Source organism: Podarcis filfolensis (assembly GCF_964270895.1).
Source record: "Podarcis filfolensis genome assembly, chromosome: 3".
Classification (NCBI taxonomy): domain Eukaryota; kingdom Metazoa; phylum Chordata; class Lepidosauria; order Squamata; family Lacertidae; genus Podarcis; species Podarcis filfolensis.
The window spans coordinates 114,377,130-114,394,674 of record NC_139606.1 but is presented as its reverse complement, the minus strand read 5'-3'; the positions used below and the strand labels follow the sequence as shown (position 1 = coordinate 114,394,674).

The 17,545-nt window shown below is 43.1% G+C and overlaps 1 protein-coding gene and 1 long non-coding RNA gene across 6 annotated transcripts in view; both read right to left on the bottom strand.

The window, feature by feature from the left end:
• Window positions 1-236: 236 nt before the first annotated feature.
• LOC310758612 (uncharacterized protein) overlaps window positions 237-17,545 on the bottom strand; it is a 30,034-nt gene continuing 12,725 nt past the window's right edge. For 4 of the 5 annotated variants that reach the window (XM_083605357.1, XM_083605356.1, XM_083605359.1 and 1 more), the window contains 2 exons: window positions 1,657-1,881; window positions 237-445 (listed from right to left, as the gene is read on the bottom strand). In XM_083605357.1, coding sequence (XP_083461483.1) covers window positions 384-445; window positions 1,657-1,881 — 287 coding nt within the window. In that variant the 3' untranslated portion in view covers window positions 237-383. Of the gene's footprint in view, window positions 446-1,656; window positions 1,882-5,654; window positions 5,793-17,545 lie in introns of those variants that run through there. The other variant, XR_014545843.1, reaches the window with a different exon arrangement.
• LOC310758811 lies at window positions 6,365-16,774 on the bottom strand. Its single transcript, XR_014545947.1, has 6 exons — window positions 16,645-16,774; window positions 13,686-13,820; window positions 12,982-13,116; window positions 10,025-10,159; window positions 9,321-9,455; window positions 6,365-6,493 (listed from the first exon to the last, which is right to left on the bottom strand). It is a non-coding gene; the product is annotated as an uncharacterized lncRNA (long non-coding RNA).

Sequence of the window (17,545 nt, the reverse complement as noted above, 5' to 3'; positions counted from 1 at the left end):
TCATTCCGAATGAGGTCAGGCAGGCTCACTCCCAACTAAATATCAGGTGCTTACTGAAGAGCATTTTAACTGAAGTTTGATTTTATAGTTTTGACCGGGGCTGGATTTTATTTTTTAATGCATTATATCTTTGTAAAAAACTATTGTAGTTAAGTGGCATATGAAGTGTATAAATAAATGAAAAGTAAATTAAAAAGAAAGCCTTTGTGGACAGAATCATGACTCTGCAATTCATCTCCACATCAAATTTGGTTTTATTAGGTTCAGAATGTCAAAGTATCGCGAGTAGTTTGATTGCTGGAAGACGTTTCAGCAGCTCAAAGCATTCTTCCGAATCACCAGCCCACATGTTAAGTACATCTGGTTAGCGTGGAGACGAACTTTTAAAAGATGGGTGGATACCGTTTAGCCAGTGCAGGCACAACACGATACAGTCTGTGGTAACCTGATAAATGGAGGACATGATCAGTACTAATCAAGACATATGAATGCACGCTGGAAGAAATCAGCTGAATTTCATAACAATCAGCAAGGCAATATCTTAAAACAGAAACTTCAAGAACCTATGCATATTTGAAGGTCATCGTTGTTCTTCTCAGGCAGAAAGGGAAAGGCTTTACCAACTGTCTAAGGGGGGGAGCAATGCTCCCACTGCAAAATCATAAAGGTAAAGGTACCCCTGACCGTTAGCTCCAGTTGCAGACGACTCTGGGGTTGCACACTCATCTCGCACTATAGGCCAAGGGAGCTGGCGTACAGCTTCTGGGTCATGGGCCTTCCGGATCATGTGACCAGCATGACTAAGCTACTTGTGGCAAACTAGAGCAGCACACGGAAACGCCGTTTACCTTTCCGCCGGAGCGGTACCTATTTATCTACTTGCACTTTGACGTGCTTTCGAACTGCTAGGTTGGCAGGAGCTGGGACCGAACAATGGGAGCTCATGCCGCTGCAGGGATTCGAACCGCCGACCTTCTGATCGGTAAGCCCTAGGCTCTGTGGTTTAACCCACAGCGCCACCCATGTCATTCATAGGCATGTTTAAATTTTATTACAAAATGTTGTTTTTATACATACAATGTATTATACATCATAGAAAACACACCCTTTAAATCATCACTGCTATAGGAATGGCAAGTATGAGGGAATGTTACTTGACTTTGTAGAACAGTAGCCTAAGTCACGCTTTTGCCATTACATTCATAATGCCAAGCAGGGACCATGACAAAAACTGTGTATTCAAAGGCTCCGTCATTCTCTCTTTCTGTGTCACATGAACTTCAACTTCCCACCCTCAGTATCCCAAAGGGACAATTTGAATGGACTCTCCACGCCCTCACTACAGCAAAAAGACTGGTACTGATTAACTGGAAAAATAAAAGTGCTGCTTCCTTTAATGGTTGGAGTGAAGATATACACAAACCCGCTACACATAAACAAGTTGTGTACACACGTAGACTTGCCATGGACAAATCTAACGATATCTGGAGTTCATTTTTATAAATACCATATTAGATTAAGGTCTAGTTAACCACAATAACAAGTCCCGCCCCCGCCCCCCGTTTTGCAAGATACACAAAATCTTTTTGTTGTTGTTTCGTTTTCCCCCCCTACATGGGTACTATTTTCCGTTTCTTCTTCTTTTTTGTGTCTTACCTTTGGTAGCCTTTGTGGCTATCTTTGGTAGCCTTTGTCTAGATATTACAATTTTTCTGCCATGTGATAAATAAATAGAAACATTACCTGTCGTAATTTTACAGCAGAAAACAAAGCCAGGAATCGGGCACAAGGCTTCTGAATACGCATCTTCATCATAGGAACATCTTAACTTGCATACACCCTCAGGTTGCTTAGCTACAGGCTCAGGCAATCTTTGGGGCACTTTATCAAAAGAGAAGACAAGAGATCATCAACATCTCAGAGCATTTCCCCATAGTATTAAAAATTCCACATGCACAAAAAGAATTCAATATCTCCGCGCCATAATCCCACTTCAAAAAAGTCATATAAGGTTTCCACTAACAAAAATAACCAGAGAGCACCTTTTCTTTTGTTTCTTTGATGAACCGAGACCATGAGTTTCTGTATTCCTGCAAATTCAAGGGCTTTTCAAAGACACTCCTCCCACCTCTCACTGTTTTTCACAAGAGCAGAATCTACCCACCCCTTGGGATCCTGATCCAGAAAGTCTCTTTTATTTGGCTTTTTACAACAGAAGATAGATGTAGGCAGCATTATCACAGGCTCTTGTGGAAGACATATTTCCAGCACTGGAAGATCTTGATTTGCATTGACCTCAACATGTAATCTCTGCAAATCCAAAAGGCGTTAAAAGCCATTCTTACAAGCATTCATTTGGCTTCACAGCAATGCCTGTCTACTCTGCAATTCCTTAGAAAGCAAGATTTGTTGGAATTTCCACACACTGTGTGGATTACAAAGAACTCCCTGAGTATATAACAAACTGAAGCTCAAGCCATATAAGACTGAAGCACTGTTAGTGGGTGGTTCCATAGACTAGATGGATGGGAGGTTGCCTGCTTTTGATGGGATTACACTCCATCTGAAGGAGCAGCTACATAGCTTGAGGGTACTTTGCTGTTGCTTGAGGCTCAGGCGGCCTCAGTGGCCCAAAATGCTTTCCATCAGCTTCAGATAGTGGCCCAGCTGCACCCCTATTTAGACAGTGACAGCCCAACTTCTGTCATTTATACTCTGGTAACCGAAGCTATGAACATGAGTTTGACCAAGCTACAGGAGGCAGTGCAAGACAGGAGTGCCTGGCATGCTCTGGTCCATGGGGTCACGAAGAGTTGGACACGACTAAATGGCTAAACAACAAAAACAACCTCTATGTTTGGGACATGGGTGGCGCTGTGGTGTAAACCACTGAGCCTTGGGCTTGCCGATCGGAAGGTCAGCAGTTCGAATCCCCACGACAGGGTGAGCTCCCGTTGCTCTGTCCCAGCTCCTGCTAACCTAGCAGTTCGAAAGCATGTCAAGTGCAATTAGATAAACAGGTACCACTCTGGCGGGAAGGTAAACGGCATTTCCGTGCGCTGCTCTGGTTTTGCCAGAAACGACTTAGTCATGCTGGCTGCATGACCCAAAAAAAAACTGTCTGTGGACAAACACCAGCTCCCTCGGCCAGTAAAGCAAGATGAGTGCCGCAACCCCAGAGCCGTTTGTGACTGGACTTAACTGTCAGGGGTCCTTTTTAACGTCTATGTTAGATTATTGCAACACATTATATATAGGGCTGCCTCTGAAATTGGTTTGGAAACTTAAGCTGCTGCAGAATTCGGTGGCCAGGTTGCTCACCAGGGCAAAGCGGTTTGAGCATATCACACCAATCCTAGCTTGACTGCACTGGCTGCCAGTTAGTTTTGGGACCCAATTAAAATTGCTGGTTTTACTTATAAAGCCTTACACAGCTCAGGATCACAATACCTCAAGGACTGCCTCTTCCCATATGAACCTGCCTGGACCCTTTGATCATAATCTGAGACCTGTCTTTGTGTGCCTCTTGCGCAAGAGGTCTGGAAGCTGGCAACACAAGAACAGGTCTCTTCAGTGGTGACACCATGTTTCTGAGATGCTTTAGGAACAATATATGTACATCATAGTTCTTCTAGCACAAAGAAAGTGTTGTGATGTTATCTGGCTTTTGGCAGCAAAGGGCAAAGCTGGGAGCAGAGCAAGATCTTCTGGATGACAAATATTGACCATGGGAACAACTTGACTTGCATGTACCCAAACATTTTTTGTTCAGTCGTCGGGAGACTTTACATAAACAGAGATCAAGAGATCATCAACGTCTCAAACTCATAAGGTTTCTATTTCTGCGAATAACAATGGGGCCCAGTGGCGTAGCGTGGGTTGTCAGCACCCGGGGCAAGGCAAGTAATTTGCGCCCCCTAACCCGTGGATTTGCGCCCCCTAACCCGTGGATTTGCCCTAACCCCCAGATGTTGCGCCCGGTGCGGCCGGCCCCCCCTGCACCCCCCACGCTACGCCACTGATGGGGCCATATCCCCATTTATTTGATGAATCCAAACCATGATTTTATACATCCTTGCAAATACAAGATCTTTTGGACTTGTTCCATCTCCCACAGTAAAATTTGTTTGTTATTATATTATTTATATTATATAAATATTATATTATATTATATAAATATATATTATATTATTTATATTATATATTATTTATATATATTATTTAATTTGTTATTATATATGCACTTCAAGTCCGATTTGGCAAATCTCCTCTGGAAAGACTAATGTTCGATGCAGCCGGTCTGGGAAAATTAATGAGCAAATGCCTAGATTTGATTTGATTTCATTTTTTCGGAACTGAGAGAAGATAGTGTCTGCCAGCTGCAAACGACTTTTGGATTAATTCGGCATAAACACCAGCGTGTGAGGATATACAGCAAACAATAGGCGGAGAGTCAAGCAGACAAATTTCACACAGAAGCATATCATTGCTTACTTCAACTCACCTGTGGAAACAACTCAGAGGCCATGAACGAAGGAAAGGTAACAACAGGAAGAATTAAAGGAACTATTGGAAACTCAAGGCAGTAGAGATATAAGATGATCAGGGCCCCACCGAACTTGAGGCATGGGAAGCCCCAATAAAAATTTATAATTTGGCGGAATATTTGGACTATATGATATGTATTTTTATAATATGGAATATTTAATGTGATTTGATTGAATTGTTAAAATGGAAAATTTAATAAAAATTATTTTTTTAAAAAATCTGTTCCAAAGGATTCAGAGAGGCCATTATTTTATTAGCAGGTAGTCCTTATCCTATGAAACTTGGGCCCACATCACACACTTCAGTTTAGAGTAGAAAGTGTTTATTGCCCCATGGCACAAGACAAGCATAAACATGCTAGCCACATAAACTTTAAAAGATGCTGGTACATCATGAACTAACCTACTATAATATCGTTCTGGGCTTAGAACTAAACTTTGTGAGATACCAGTATACGAACAGATGCCCAACCATTTTGCCATGCTAGCTCGCCATGCTATATTGAACCATGCAACACCTAACCTTCAGCTTCTCTACTGATATGTTGCATTGAGCAAAAACTCTTTTCCATGAATTCCTCACCCTCCTGCCATAAACAAAAGTCCCTTTGCGATTGGAAGGACATTATTGCATAAAACGTCCAAGTCAATCTCTCAGTATAGCTTTGGTCAATTGTTTAGGCACTTTATCTGAACAAGAAATCATCAGTATCTCAAAGCATTTCCCATAAATAGAGAAAATACAAAGCAAATGTAATCTCTCAAAAAAAGTCTACTGCAAAAAAAAAAGTAATATGAGGCAGTTATTTCCAAAACCAAAGTTTGAGTAGTTATTTGATGAACTAAAACCAAAAGTTTCTTTATCCCAGCAAATTCAATAGCTTTTCAAAGACACGTTTTCCATCTCCGTCTATTTTTCTCAAGACCAGCATGTACCCACCGGCGGAGGAAGAAGACGGGCCAGTCCCCCCCCCCGCCTGCTCTCCACCCCCTGGTTCCGGAGCATGAAGCTCCGCCACTGCATGTACCCACCCACTGGATTCCTGACCCAGAAATCCCCCCTCAAATCACTGTTCCTCCACCACATTAAAACCAAGGGAGTATTACCTTGTTTTTTACAACAGTAGACAAAGTCGGGATTAGAGCAGACTCTTGTTGAAGATGCATATTCACTGTGGCCACATGCTAACTTGCATTGACCATGACATTTCTGGCCTTCAGGCTGGACCAATCCTTGAGACACTTTAGAAAAACAGAGAAGATACCATCCACATCTTTCCATATAATGAGGGAGGGAAAATTAAGAGTCTTATGTCTAAATACTATAGTCTGTTCTCAGTGGCACCACACCATTTTCACAAAAACATCCACATGAGAAATGGAAGTTTTCTTTCCTCTGCTCTCTCTGCCAGCACCACTAAATCTGTTCCAAAGATTTAGATCTGTTCCAAAGATACATACGCTGAAGCGTATGTAACCTGAAGCGTATGTAACCCAAGGTAGCACTGTATCTCAAAGAATTTCCCATAAATAGAGAAAATACAAAGCACATATAGTCTCTCAAAACAAGTCTACTGCAAGAAAAAATAATATGAGATTTTTATTTACAAAACCAAATTTGAGCAGTTATTTGATGAACTAAAACCATGAGTTTCTGTATCTCAGCAAATTCACCAGCTTTTCAAAGACACGGGTTCCTTCTCCCACTGTTTTTCACAAGACCAGCATGTATCCACGCGCTGGAATACTGACCAAGAAATGCCCCCTCTCATCACTGTTCCTCCACCACATTAAAACCAAGGGAGTATTACCTTGTTTTTTACAACAGTAGACAAAGTCGGGATTAGAGCAGACTCTTGTTGAAGATGCATATTCACTGTGGCCACATGCTAACTTGCATTGACCATGACATTTCTTGCCTTCAGGGTGGACCATTCCTTGAGACACTTTGGAAAAACAGAGAAGATACCATCCACATCCTTCCATATAATGAGGGAGGGAGAATGAAGAGTTTGATGTCTAAATACTATGAGTCTATTCCCAGTGGCACCATCCCATTTTCACAAAAACATCCACATGTGAAATGGAGGTTTTCTTTCCTCTGCTCTCTCTGCCAGCACCACTAAATCTATTCCAAAGGATTCAGAGACGCCATGATTTTCTGGCAGTCAGGTAGTCCTTAACATGTGAAACTTGGGCCCACCATCACTCACTTCAGTCTAGAGTAGAAAGTGTTTATTATCTTATGGCACAAGACAAGAATAAACATGCTAGCCACATAAACTTTAAAAGATGCTTGTACATCATGAACTAACCTACTACAATATCATTCTGGGCTTAGAACTAAACTTTGTGAGATACCAGTATATGAACAGATGCCCAACCATTTTGCCATGCTAGCTCGCCATGCTATACTGAACCATGCAACACCTAACCTTCAGCTTCTCTACTGATACGTTGCACAGAGCAAAAACTCTTTTCCTTGAATGCCTCACACACCTGCCATAAGCAAAAGTCCCTTTGCGATTGGAAGGACATTGTTGGATAAAACATCCAAGTCAATCTCTCAATATGGCTTTGGTCAATTGTTTAGGCACTTTATCTGAAGAAGAAATCATCAATCTCTCAAAGCATTTCCCATAAATAGAGAAATGCAAAGCATATGTAATCTCTCAAAACAAGTCTACTCCAAGAAAAAAATAATATGAGGTTGTGGTTCAAGGACCCGATCCCCGCTTAGTGGAATGAAGACACACGGACACGTAATATAAGGTTAATGGGAAAGAAAAGGCCACAACTTTATTGATTACAGCAAGTGAAAAGGTATTGGCTTAGGCATTGGATCACGTCAGTTGACTCCACCCACTCAGGGAGGGGTGAGTCTAAAAGGGGGGGGTTATTCACCAGTAGGTGGAGCCTGTTGATGCTAATCCAACTATAAGCTCTCCCCTGATGTCACCGAGGGTCGTGTCATGGCCCCCCGCCACACAGGCATCGAACAGGATCCACGACCGCCAGATTCCTTTAACGGAATACCCAAAAATTGAAGGCGTAGGCGATCGCAACAGCAAGTTAAGCTGCCGTCCATGCCCCTTCCTAGCCACCTGGTTGGGCGCTTGCCCGTGGGCATGATGCGCCAGCCAGGTGAGTGGGTGGCAGGGAGCTAACGCCCCCTGCTTGAGGCAGAGTTCGGCTCCCACCCACAACCCCTCCCCTCTTTGCAGGAGGAGAGTCTCTATTATTTCCAAAACCAAAGTTTGAGCAGTTATTTGATGAACTAAAACCATGAGTTTCTGTAGATCAGCAAATTCACCAGCTTTTCAAAGACACGAGTTCCATCTCCCACTGTTTTTCACAAGACCAGCATGTACCCACCCCACTGGAATCCTGACCCAGAAATCCCCCCTCTCATCATTGTTCCTCCACCACAATCTCTGCAAGCACCACTAAATCTCTGCAAGCAATCTCTGCAAGCACCACTAAATCTGTTCCAAAGGATTCAGAGATGCCATGATTTTCTTGCAGTTGGGTAGTCATTATCCTGTGAAACCTGGGCCCACCATCACTCACTACAGTTTAGACTAGAAAGTGCTTACTGTCTCATGGTACAAGACAAGCAAGGGATGCGGGTGGAGCTGTGGGTTAAACCACAGAGCCTAGGACTTGCCGATCAGAAGGTCGGCGGTTTGAATCCCCGCTACGGGGTGAGCTCCTGTTGCTCAGTCCCTGCTCCTGCCAACCTAGCAGTTCGAAAGCACATCAAAGTGCAAGTAGATAAATAGGTACTGCTCCGGCGGGAAGGTAAACGGTGTTTCTGTGCGCTGCTCTGGTTCACCAGAAGCGGCTTAGTCATGCTGGCCACATGACCCAGAAGCTGTCTGCGGACAAACGCCAGCTCCCTCAGCCAATAAAGCGAGTTGAGCACCACAACCCCAGAGTCATTCACTACTGGACCTAATGGTCAGGGGTCCCTTTACATTTACCTTACAAGACATAACTAGATGCTAGCCAACTAGATGCTAGACATAAACATGCTAGCCACATAAACTTTAAAAGATGCTGGTACATCATGAACTAACCTACTATAATACCGTTCTGGGCTTAGAAGTAAAACTTGTGAGATACAAGTATACAGAGAGATGCACTAGCATTTTGCCATGCTATACTGAACGATACAACATGTAACCTTCAGTTTCTCTGCTGATATGTTGCATTGAGCAAAAACTCTTTTCCATGAATTCCTCACCCTCCTGCCATAAGCAAAAGTCCCTTTGCGATTGGAAGGACATTGTTGGATAAAACGTCCAAGTCAATCTCTCAGTATAGCTTTGGTCAATTGTTTAGGCACTTTATCTGAACAAGAAATCATCAGTATCTCAAAGCATTTCCCATAAATAGAGAAAATACAAAGCAAATGTAATCTCTCAAAAAAAGTCTACTGCAAAAAAAAAAGTAATATGAGGCAGTTATTTCCAAAACCAAAGTTTGAGTAGTTATTTGATGAACTAAAACCAAAAGTTTCTTTATCCCAGCAAATTCAATAGCTTTTCAAAGACACGTTTTCCATCTCCGTCTATTTTTCTCAAGACCAGCATGTACCCACCGGCGGAGGAAGAAGACGGGCCAGTCCCCCCCCCCCCCGCCTGCTCTCCACCCCCTGGTTCCGGAGCATGAAGCTCCGCCACTGCATGTACCCACCCACTGGAATCCTGACCCAGAAATCCCCCCTCAAATCACTGTTCCTCCACCACATTAAAACCAAGGGAGTATTACCTTGTTTTTTACAACAGTAGACAAAGTCGGGATTAGAGCAGACTCTTGTTGAAGATGCATATTCACTGTGGCCACATGCTAACTTGCATTGACCATGACATTTCTGGCCTTCAGGCTGGACCAATCCTTGAGACACTTTAGAAAAACAGAGAAGATACCATCTACATCTTTCCATATAATGAGGGAGGGAAAATTAAGAGTCTTATGTCTAAATACTATAGTCTGTTCTCAGTGGCACCACACCATTTTCACAAAAACATCCACATGAGAAATGGAAGTTTTCTTTCCTCTGCTCTCTCTGCCAGCACCACTAAATCTGTTCCAAAGATTTAGATCTGTTCCAAAGATACATACGCTGAAGCGTATGTAACCTGAAGCGTATGTAACCCAAGGTAGCACTGTATCTCAAAGAATTTCCCATAAATAGAGAAAATACAAAGCACATATAGTCTCTCAAAACAAGTCTACTGCAAGAAAAAATAATATGAGATTTTTATTTACAAAACCAAATTTGAGCAGTTATTTGATGAACTAAAACCATGAGTTTCTGTATCTCAACAAATTCACCAGCTTTTCAAAGACACGGGTTCCTTCTCCCACTGTTTTTCACAAGACCAGCATGTATCCACGCGCTGGAATACTAACCCAGAAATGCCCCCTCTCATCACTGTTCCTCCACCACATTAAAACCAAGGGAGTATTACCTTGTTTTTTACAACAGTAGACAAAGTCGGGATTAGAGCAGACTCTTGTTGAAGATGCATATTCACTGTGGCCACATGCTAACTTGCATTGACCATGACATTTCTTGCCTTCAGGGTGGACCATTCCTTGAGACACTTTGGAAAAACAGAGAAGATACCATCCACATCCTTCCATATAATGAGGGAGGGAGAATGAAGAGTTTGATGTCTAAATACTATGAGTCTATTCCCAGTGGCACCATCCCATTTTCACAAAAACATCCACATGTGAAATGGAGGTTTTCTTTCCTCTGCTCTCTCTGCCAGCACCACTAAATCTATTCCAAAGGATTCAGAGACGCCATGATTTTCTGGCAGTCAGGTAGTCCTTAACATGTGAAACTTGGGCCCACCATCACTCACTTCAGTCTAGAGTAGAAAGTGTTTATTATCTTATGGCACAAGACAAGAATAAACATGCTAGCCACATAAACTTTAAAAGATGCTTGTACATCATGAACTAACCTACTATAATATCATTCTGGGCTTAGAACTAAACTTTGTGAGATACCAGTATATGAACAGATGCCCAACCATTTTGCCATGCTAGCTCGCCATGCTATACTGAACCATGCAACACCTAACCTTCAGCTTCTCTACTGATACGTTGCACAGAGCAAAAACTCTTTTCCTTGAATGCCTCACACACCTGCCATAAGCAAAAGTCCCTTTGCGATTGGAAGGACATTGTTGGATAAAACATCCAAGTCAATCTCTCAATATGGCTTTGGTCAATTGTTTAGGCACTTTATCTGAAGAAGAAATCATCAATATCTCAAAGCATTTCCCATAAATAGAGAAATGCAAAGCATATGTAATCTCTCAAAACAAGTCTACTCCAAGAAAAAAATAATATGAGGTTGTGGTTCAAGGACCCGATCCCCGCTTAGTGGAATGAAGACACACGAACACGTAATATAAGGTTAATGGGAAAGAAAAGGCCACAACTTTATTGATTACAGCAAGTGAAAAGGTATTGGCTTAGGCATTGGATCACGTCAGTTGACTCCACCCACTCAGGGAGGGGTGAGTCTAAAAGGGGGGGTTATTCACCAGTAGGTGGAGCCTGTTGATGCTAATCCAACTATAAGCTCTCCCCTGATGTCACCGAGGGTCGTGTCATGGCCCCCCGCCACACAGGCATCGAACAGGATCCACGACCGCCAGATTCCTTTAACGGAATACCCAAAAATTGAAGGCGTAGGCGATCGCAACAGCAAGTTAAGCTGCCGTCCACGCCCCTTCCTAGCCACCTGGTTGGGCGCTTGCCCGTGGGCATGATGCGCCAGCCAGGTGAGTGGGTGGCAGGGGGCTAACGCCCCCTGCTTGAGGCAGAGTTCGGCTCCCACCCACAACCCCTCCCCTCTTTGCAGGAGGAGAGTCTCTATTATTTCCAAAACCAAAGTTTGAGCAGTTATTTGATGAACTAAAACCATGAGTTTCTGTAGATCAGCAAATTCACCAGCTTTTCAAAGACACGAGTTCCATCTCCCACTGTTTTTCACAAGACCAGCATGTACCCACCCCACTGGAATCCTGACCCAGAAATCCCCCCTCTCATCATTGTTCCTCCACCACAATCTCTGCAAGCACCACTAAATCTCTGCAAGCAATCTCTGCAAGCACCACTAAATCTGTTCCAAAGGATTCAGAGATGCCATGATTTTCTTGCAGTTGGGTAGTCATTATCCTGTGAAACCTGGGCCCACCATCACTCACTACAGTTTAGACTAGAAAGTGCTTACTGTCTCATGGTACAAGACAAGCAAGGGATGCGGGTGGAGCTGTGGGTTAAACCACAGAGCCTAGGACTTGCCGATCAGAAGGTCGGCGGTTTGAATCCCCGCTACGGGGTGAGCTCCTGTTGCTCAGTCCCTGCTCCTGCCAACCTAGCAGTTCAAAAGCACATCAAAGTGCAAGTAGATAAATAGGTACTGCTCCGGCGGGAAGGTAAACGGTGTTTCTGTGCGCTGCTCTGGTTCACCAGAAGCGGCTTAGTCATGCTGGCCACATGACCCAGAAGCTGTCTGCGGACAAACGCCAGCTCCCTCAGCCAATAAAGCGAGTTGAGCACCACAACCCCAGAGTCATTCACGACTGGACCTAATGGTCAGGGGCCCCTTTACATTTACCTTACAAGACATAACTAGATGCTAGCCAACTAGATGGTAGACATAAACATGCTAGCCACATAAACTTTAAAAGATGCTGGTACATCATGAACTAACCTACTATAATACCGTTCTGGGCTTAGAAGTAAACCTTGTGAGATACAAGTATACAGAGAGATGCACTAGCATTTTGCCATGCTATACTGAACCATACAACATGTAACCTTCAGTTTCTCTGCTGATATGTTGCATTGAGCAAAAACTCTTTTCCATGAATTCCTCACACTCCTGCCATAAGCAAAAGTCCCTTTGCGATTGGAAGGACATTGTTGGATAAAACGTCCAAGTCAATCACTCAGTATAGCTTTGGCCAGTTGTTTAGGCACTTTATCTGAACAAGAAATCATCAGTATCTCAAAGCATTTCCCATAAATAGAGAAAATACAAAGCAAATTTAATCTCTCAAAACAAGTCTACTGCAAAAAAAAAGTAATTTGAGGCTGTTATTTCCAAAACCAAAGTTTGAGTAGTTATTTGATGAACTAAAACCATGGGTTTCTGTATCCCAGCAAATTCAATAGCTTTTCAAAGACACGTGTTCCATCTCCGTCTATTTTTCTCAAGACCAGCATGTACCCACCGGCGGAGGAAGAAGACGAGCCAGTCCCCCCCCCCGCCTGCTCTCCACCCCCTGGTTCCGGAGCATGAAGCTCCGCCACTGCATGTACCCACCCACTGGAATCATGACCCAGAAATCCCCCCTCAAATCACTGTTCCTCCACCACATTAAAACCAAGGGAGTATTACCTTGTTTTTTACAACAGTAGACAAAGTCGGGATTAGAGCAGACTCTTGTTGAAGATACATATTCACTGTGGCCACATGCTAACTTGCATTGACCATGACATTTCTGGCCTTCATGCTGGACCATTCCTTGAGACACTTTGGAAAAACAGAGAAGATACCATCTACATCTTTCCATATAATGAGGGAGGGAAAATTAAGAGTCTTATGTCTAAATACTATAGTCTGTTCTCAGTGGCACCATACCATTTTCACAAAAACATCCACATGAGAAATGGAAGTTTTCTTTCCTCTGCTCTCTCTGCCAGCACCACTAAATCTGTTCCAAAGATTTAGATCTGTTCCAAAGATACATACGCTGAAGCGTATGTAACCTGAAGCGTATGTAACCCAAGGTAGCACTATATCTCAAAGAATTTCCCATAAATAGAGAAAATACAAAGCACATATAGTCTCTCAAAAGAAGTCTACTGCAAGAAAAAATAATATGAGATTTTTATTTACAAAACCAAATTTGAGCAGTTATTTGATGAACTAAAACCATGAGTTTCTGTATCTCAGCAAATTCACCAGCTTTTCAAAGACACGGGTTCCTTCTCCCACAGTTTTTCACAAGACCAGCATGTATCCACGCGCTGGAATACTGACCCAGAAATCTCCCCTCTCATCACTGTTCCTCCACCACATTAAAACCAAGGGAGTATTACCTTGTTTTTTACAACAGTAGACAAAGTCGGGATTAGAGCAGACTCTTGTTGAAGATGCATATTCACTGTGGCCACATGCTAACTTGCATTGACCATGACATTTCTGGCCTTCAGGGTGGACCATTCCTTGAGACACTTTGGAAAAACAGAGAAGATACCATCTACATCTTTCCATATAATGAGGGAGGGAGAATGAAGAGTTTGATGTCTAAATACTATAGTCTGTTCTCAGTGGCACCATCCCATTTTCACAAAAACATCCACCTGTGAAATGGAGGTTTTCTTTCCTCTGCTCTCTCTGCCAGCACCACTAAATCTATTCCAAAGGATTCAGAGATGCCATGATTTTCTGGCAGTCAGGTAGTCCTTAACATGTGAAACTTGGGCCCACCATCACTCACTTCAGTCTAGAGTAGAAAGTGTTTATTATCTTATGGCACAAGACAAGAATAAACATGCTAGCCACATAAACTTTAAAAGATGCTTGTACATCATGAACTAACCTACTATACTACAGTTCTGGGCTTAGAAGTAAACCTTGTAAGATACAAGTATACAGAGAGATGCACAACCATTTTGCCATGCTAGCTCGCCATGCTATACTGAACCATGCAACACCTAACCTTCAGCTTCTCTACTGATATGTTGCAAAGAGCAAAAACTCTTTTCCTTGAATGCCTCACACACCTGCCATAAGCAAAAGTCCCTTTGCGATTGGAAGGACATTGTTGGATAAAACATCCAAGTCAATCTCTCAATATGGCTTTGGTCAATTGTTTAGGCACTTTATCTGAAGAAGAAATCATCAATATCTCAAAGCATTTCCCATAAATAGAGAAATGCAAAGCATATGTAATCTCTCAAAACAAGTCTACTCCAAGAAAAAAATAATATGAGGTTGTGGTTCAAGGACCCGATCCCCGCTTAGTGGAATGAAGACACACGAACACGTAATATAAGGTTAATGGGAAAGAAAAGGCCACAACTTTATTGATTACAGCAAGTGAAAAGGTATTGGCTTAGGCATTGGATCACGTCAGTTGACTCCACCCACTCAGGGAGGGGTGAGTCTAAAAGGGGGGGGTTATTCACCAGTAGGTGGAGCCTGTTGATGCTAATCCAACTATAAGCTCTCCCCTGATGTCACCGAGGGTCGTGTCATGGCCCCCCGCCACACAGGCATCGAACAGGATCCACGACCGCCAGATTCCTTTAACGGAATACCCAAAAATTGAAGGCGTAGGCGATCGCAACAGCAAGTTAAGCTGCCGTCCACGCCCCTTCCTAGCCACCTGGTTGGGCGCTTGCCCGTGGGCATGATGCGCCAGCCAGGTGAGTGGGTGGCAGGGGGCTAATGCCCCCTGCTTCAGGCGGAGTTCGGCTCCCACCCACAACCCCTCCCCTCTTTGCAGGAGGAGAGTCTCTGTTATTTCCAAAACCAAAGTTTGAGCAGTTATTTGATGAACTAAAACCATGAGTTTCTGTATATCAGCAAATTCACCAGCTTTTCAAAGACACAAGTTCCATCTCCCACTGTTTTTCACAAGACCAGCATGTACCCACCCACTGGAATCCTGACCCAGAAATCCCCCCTCTCATCATTGTTCCTCCACCACAATCTCTGCAAGCACCACTAAATCTCTGCAAGCAATCTCTGCAAGCACCACTAAATCTGTTCCAAAGGATTCAGAGATGCCATGATTTTCTTGCAGTTGGGTAGTCATTATCCTGTGAAACCTGGGCCCACCATCACTCACTACAGTTTAGACTAGAAAGTGCTTATTGTCTCATGGTACAAGACAAGCAAGGGATGCAGGTGGAACTGTGGGTTAAACCACAGAGCCTAGGACTTGCCGATCAGAAGGTCAGCGGTTTGAATCCCTGCTATGGGGTGAGCTCCCATTGCTCAGTCCCTGCTCCTGCCAACCTAGCAGTTCGAAAGCACATCAAAGTGCAAGTAGATAAATAGGTACTGCTCCGGCGGGAAGGTAAACGGTGTTTCCGTGCGCTGCTCTGGTTCGCCAGAAGCGGCTTAGTCATGCTGGCCACATGACCCGGAAGCTGTCTGCGGACAAACGCCAGCTCCCTCAGCCAAAAAAGCGAGTTGAGCACCACAACCCCAGAGTCATTCACGACTGGACCTAATGGTCAGGGGTTCTCTTTACATTTACCTTACAAGACATAACTAGATGCTAGCCAACTAGATGGTTGACATAAACATGCTAGCCACATAAACTTTAAAAGATGCTGGTACATCATGAACTAACCTACTATAATACCGTTCTGGGCTTAGAAGTAAACCTTGTGAGATACAAGTATACAGAGAGATGCACTAGCATTTTGCCATGCTATACTGAACCATACAACATGTAACCTTAAGTTTCTCTGCTGATATGTTGCATTGAGCAAAAACTCTTTTCCATGAATTCCTCACACTCCTGCCATAAGCAAAAGTCCCTTTGCGATTGGAAGGACATTGTTGGATAAAACGTCCAAGTCAATCTCTCAGTATAGCTTTGGCCAGTTGTTTAGGCACTTTATCTGAACAAGAAATCATCAGTATCTCAAAGCATTTCCCATAAATAGAGAAAATACAAAGCAAATGTAATCTCTCAAAAAAAGTCTACTGCAAAAAAAAAAAGTAATATGAGGCAGTTATTTCCAAAACCAAAGTTTGAGTAGTTATTTGATGAACTAAAACCAAAAGTTTCTTTATCCCAGCAAATTCAATAGCTTTTCAAAGACACGTGTTCCATCTCCGTCTATTTTTCTCAAGACCAGCATGTACCCACCGGCGGAGGAAGAAGACGGGCCAGTCCCCCCCCCCGCCTGCTCTCCACCCCCTGGTTCCGGAGCATGAAGCTCCGCCACTTCATGTACCCACCCACTGGAATCCTGACCCAGAAATCCCCCCTCAAATCACTGTTCCTCCACCACATTAAAACCAAGGGAGTATTACCTTGTTTTTTACAACAGTAGACAAAGTCGGGATTAGAGCAGACTCTTGTTGAAGATGCATATTCACTGTGGCCACATGCTAACTTGCATTGACCATGACATTTCTGGCCTTCAGGCTGGACCAATCCTTGAGACACGTTAGAAAAACAGAGAAGATACCATCTACATCTTTCCATATAATGAGGGAGGGAAAATTAAGAGTCTTATGTCTAAATACTATAGTCTGTTCTCAGTGGCACCATACCATTTTCACAAAAACATCCACATGAGAAATGGAAGTTTTCTTTCCTCTGCTCTCTCTGCCAGCACCACTAAATCTGTTCCAAAGATTTAGATCTGTTCCAAAGATACATACGCTGAAGCGTATGTAACCTGAAGCGTATGTAACCCAAGGTAGCACTGTATCTCAAAGAATTTCCCATAAATAGAGAAAATACAAAGCACATATAGTCTCTCAAAACAAGTCTACTGCAAGAAAAAATAATATGAGATTTTTATTTACAAAACCAAATTTGAGCAGTTATTTGATGAACTAAAACCATGAGTTTCTGTATCTCAGCAAATTCACCAGCTTTTCAAAGACACGGGTTCCTTCTCCCACTGTTTTTCACAAGACCAGCATGTATCCATGCGCAGGAATACTGACCCAGAAATGCCCCCTCTCATCACTGTTCCTCCACCACATTAAAACCAAGGGAGTATTACCTTGTTTTTTACAACAGTAGACAAAGTCGGGATTAGAGCAGACTCTTGTTGAAGATGCATATTCACTGTGGCCACATGCTAACTTGCATTGACCATGACATTTCTTGCCTTCAGGGTGGACCATTCCTTGAGACACTTTGGAAAAACAGAGAAGATACCATCCACATCTTTCCATATAATGGGGGAGGGAGAATGAA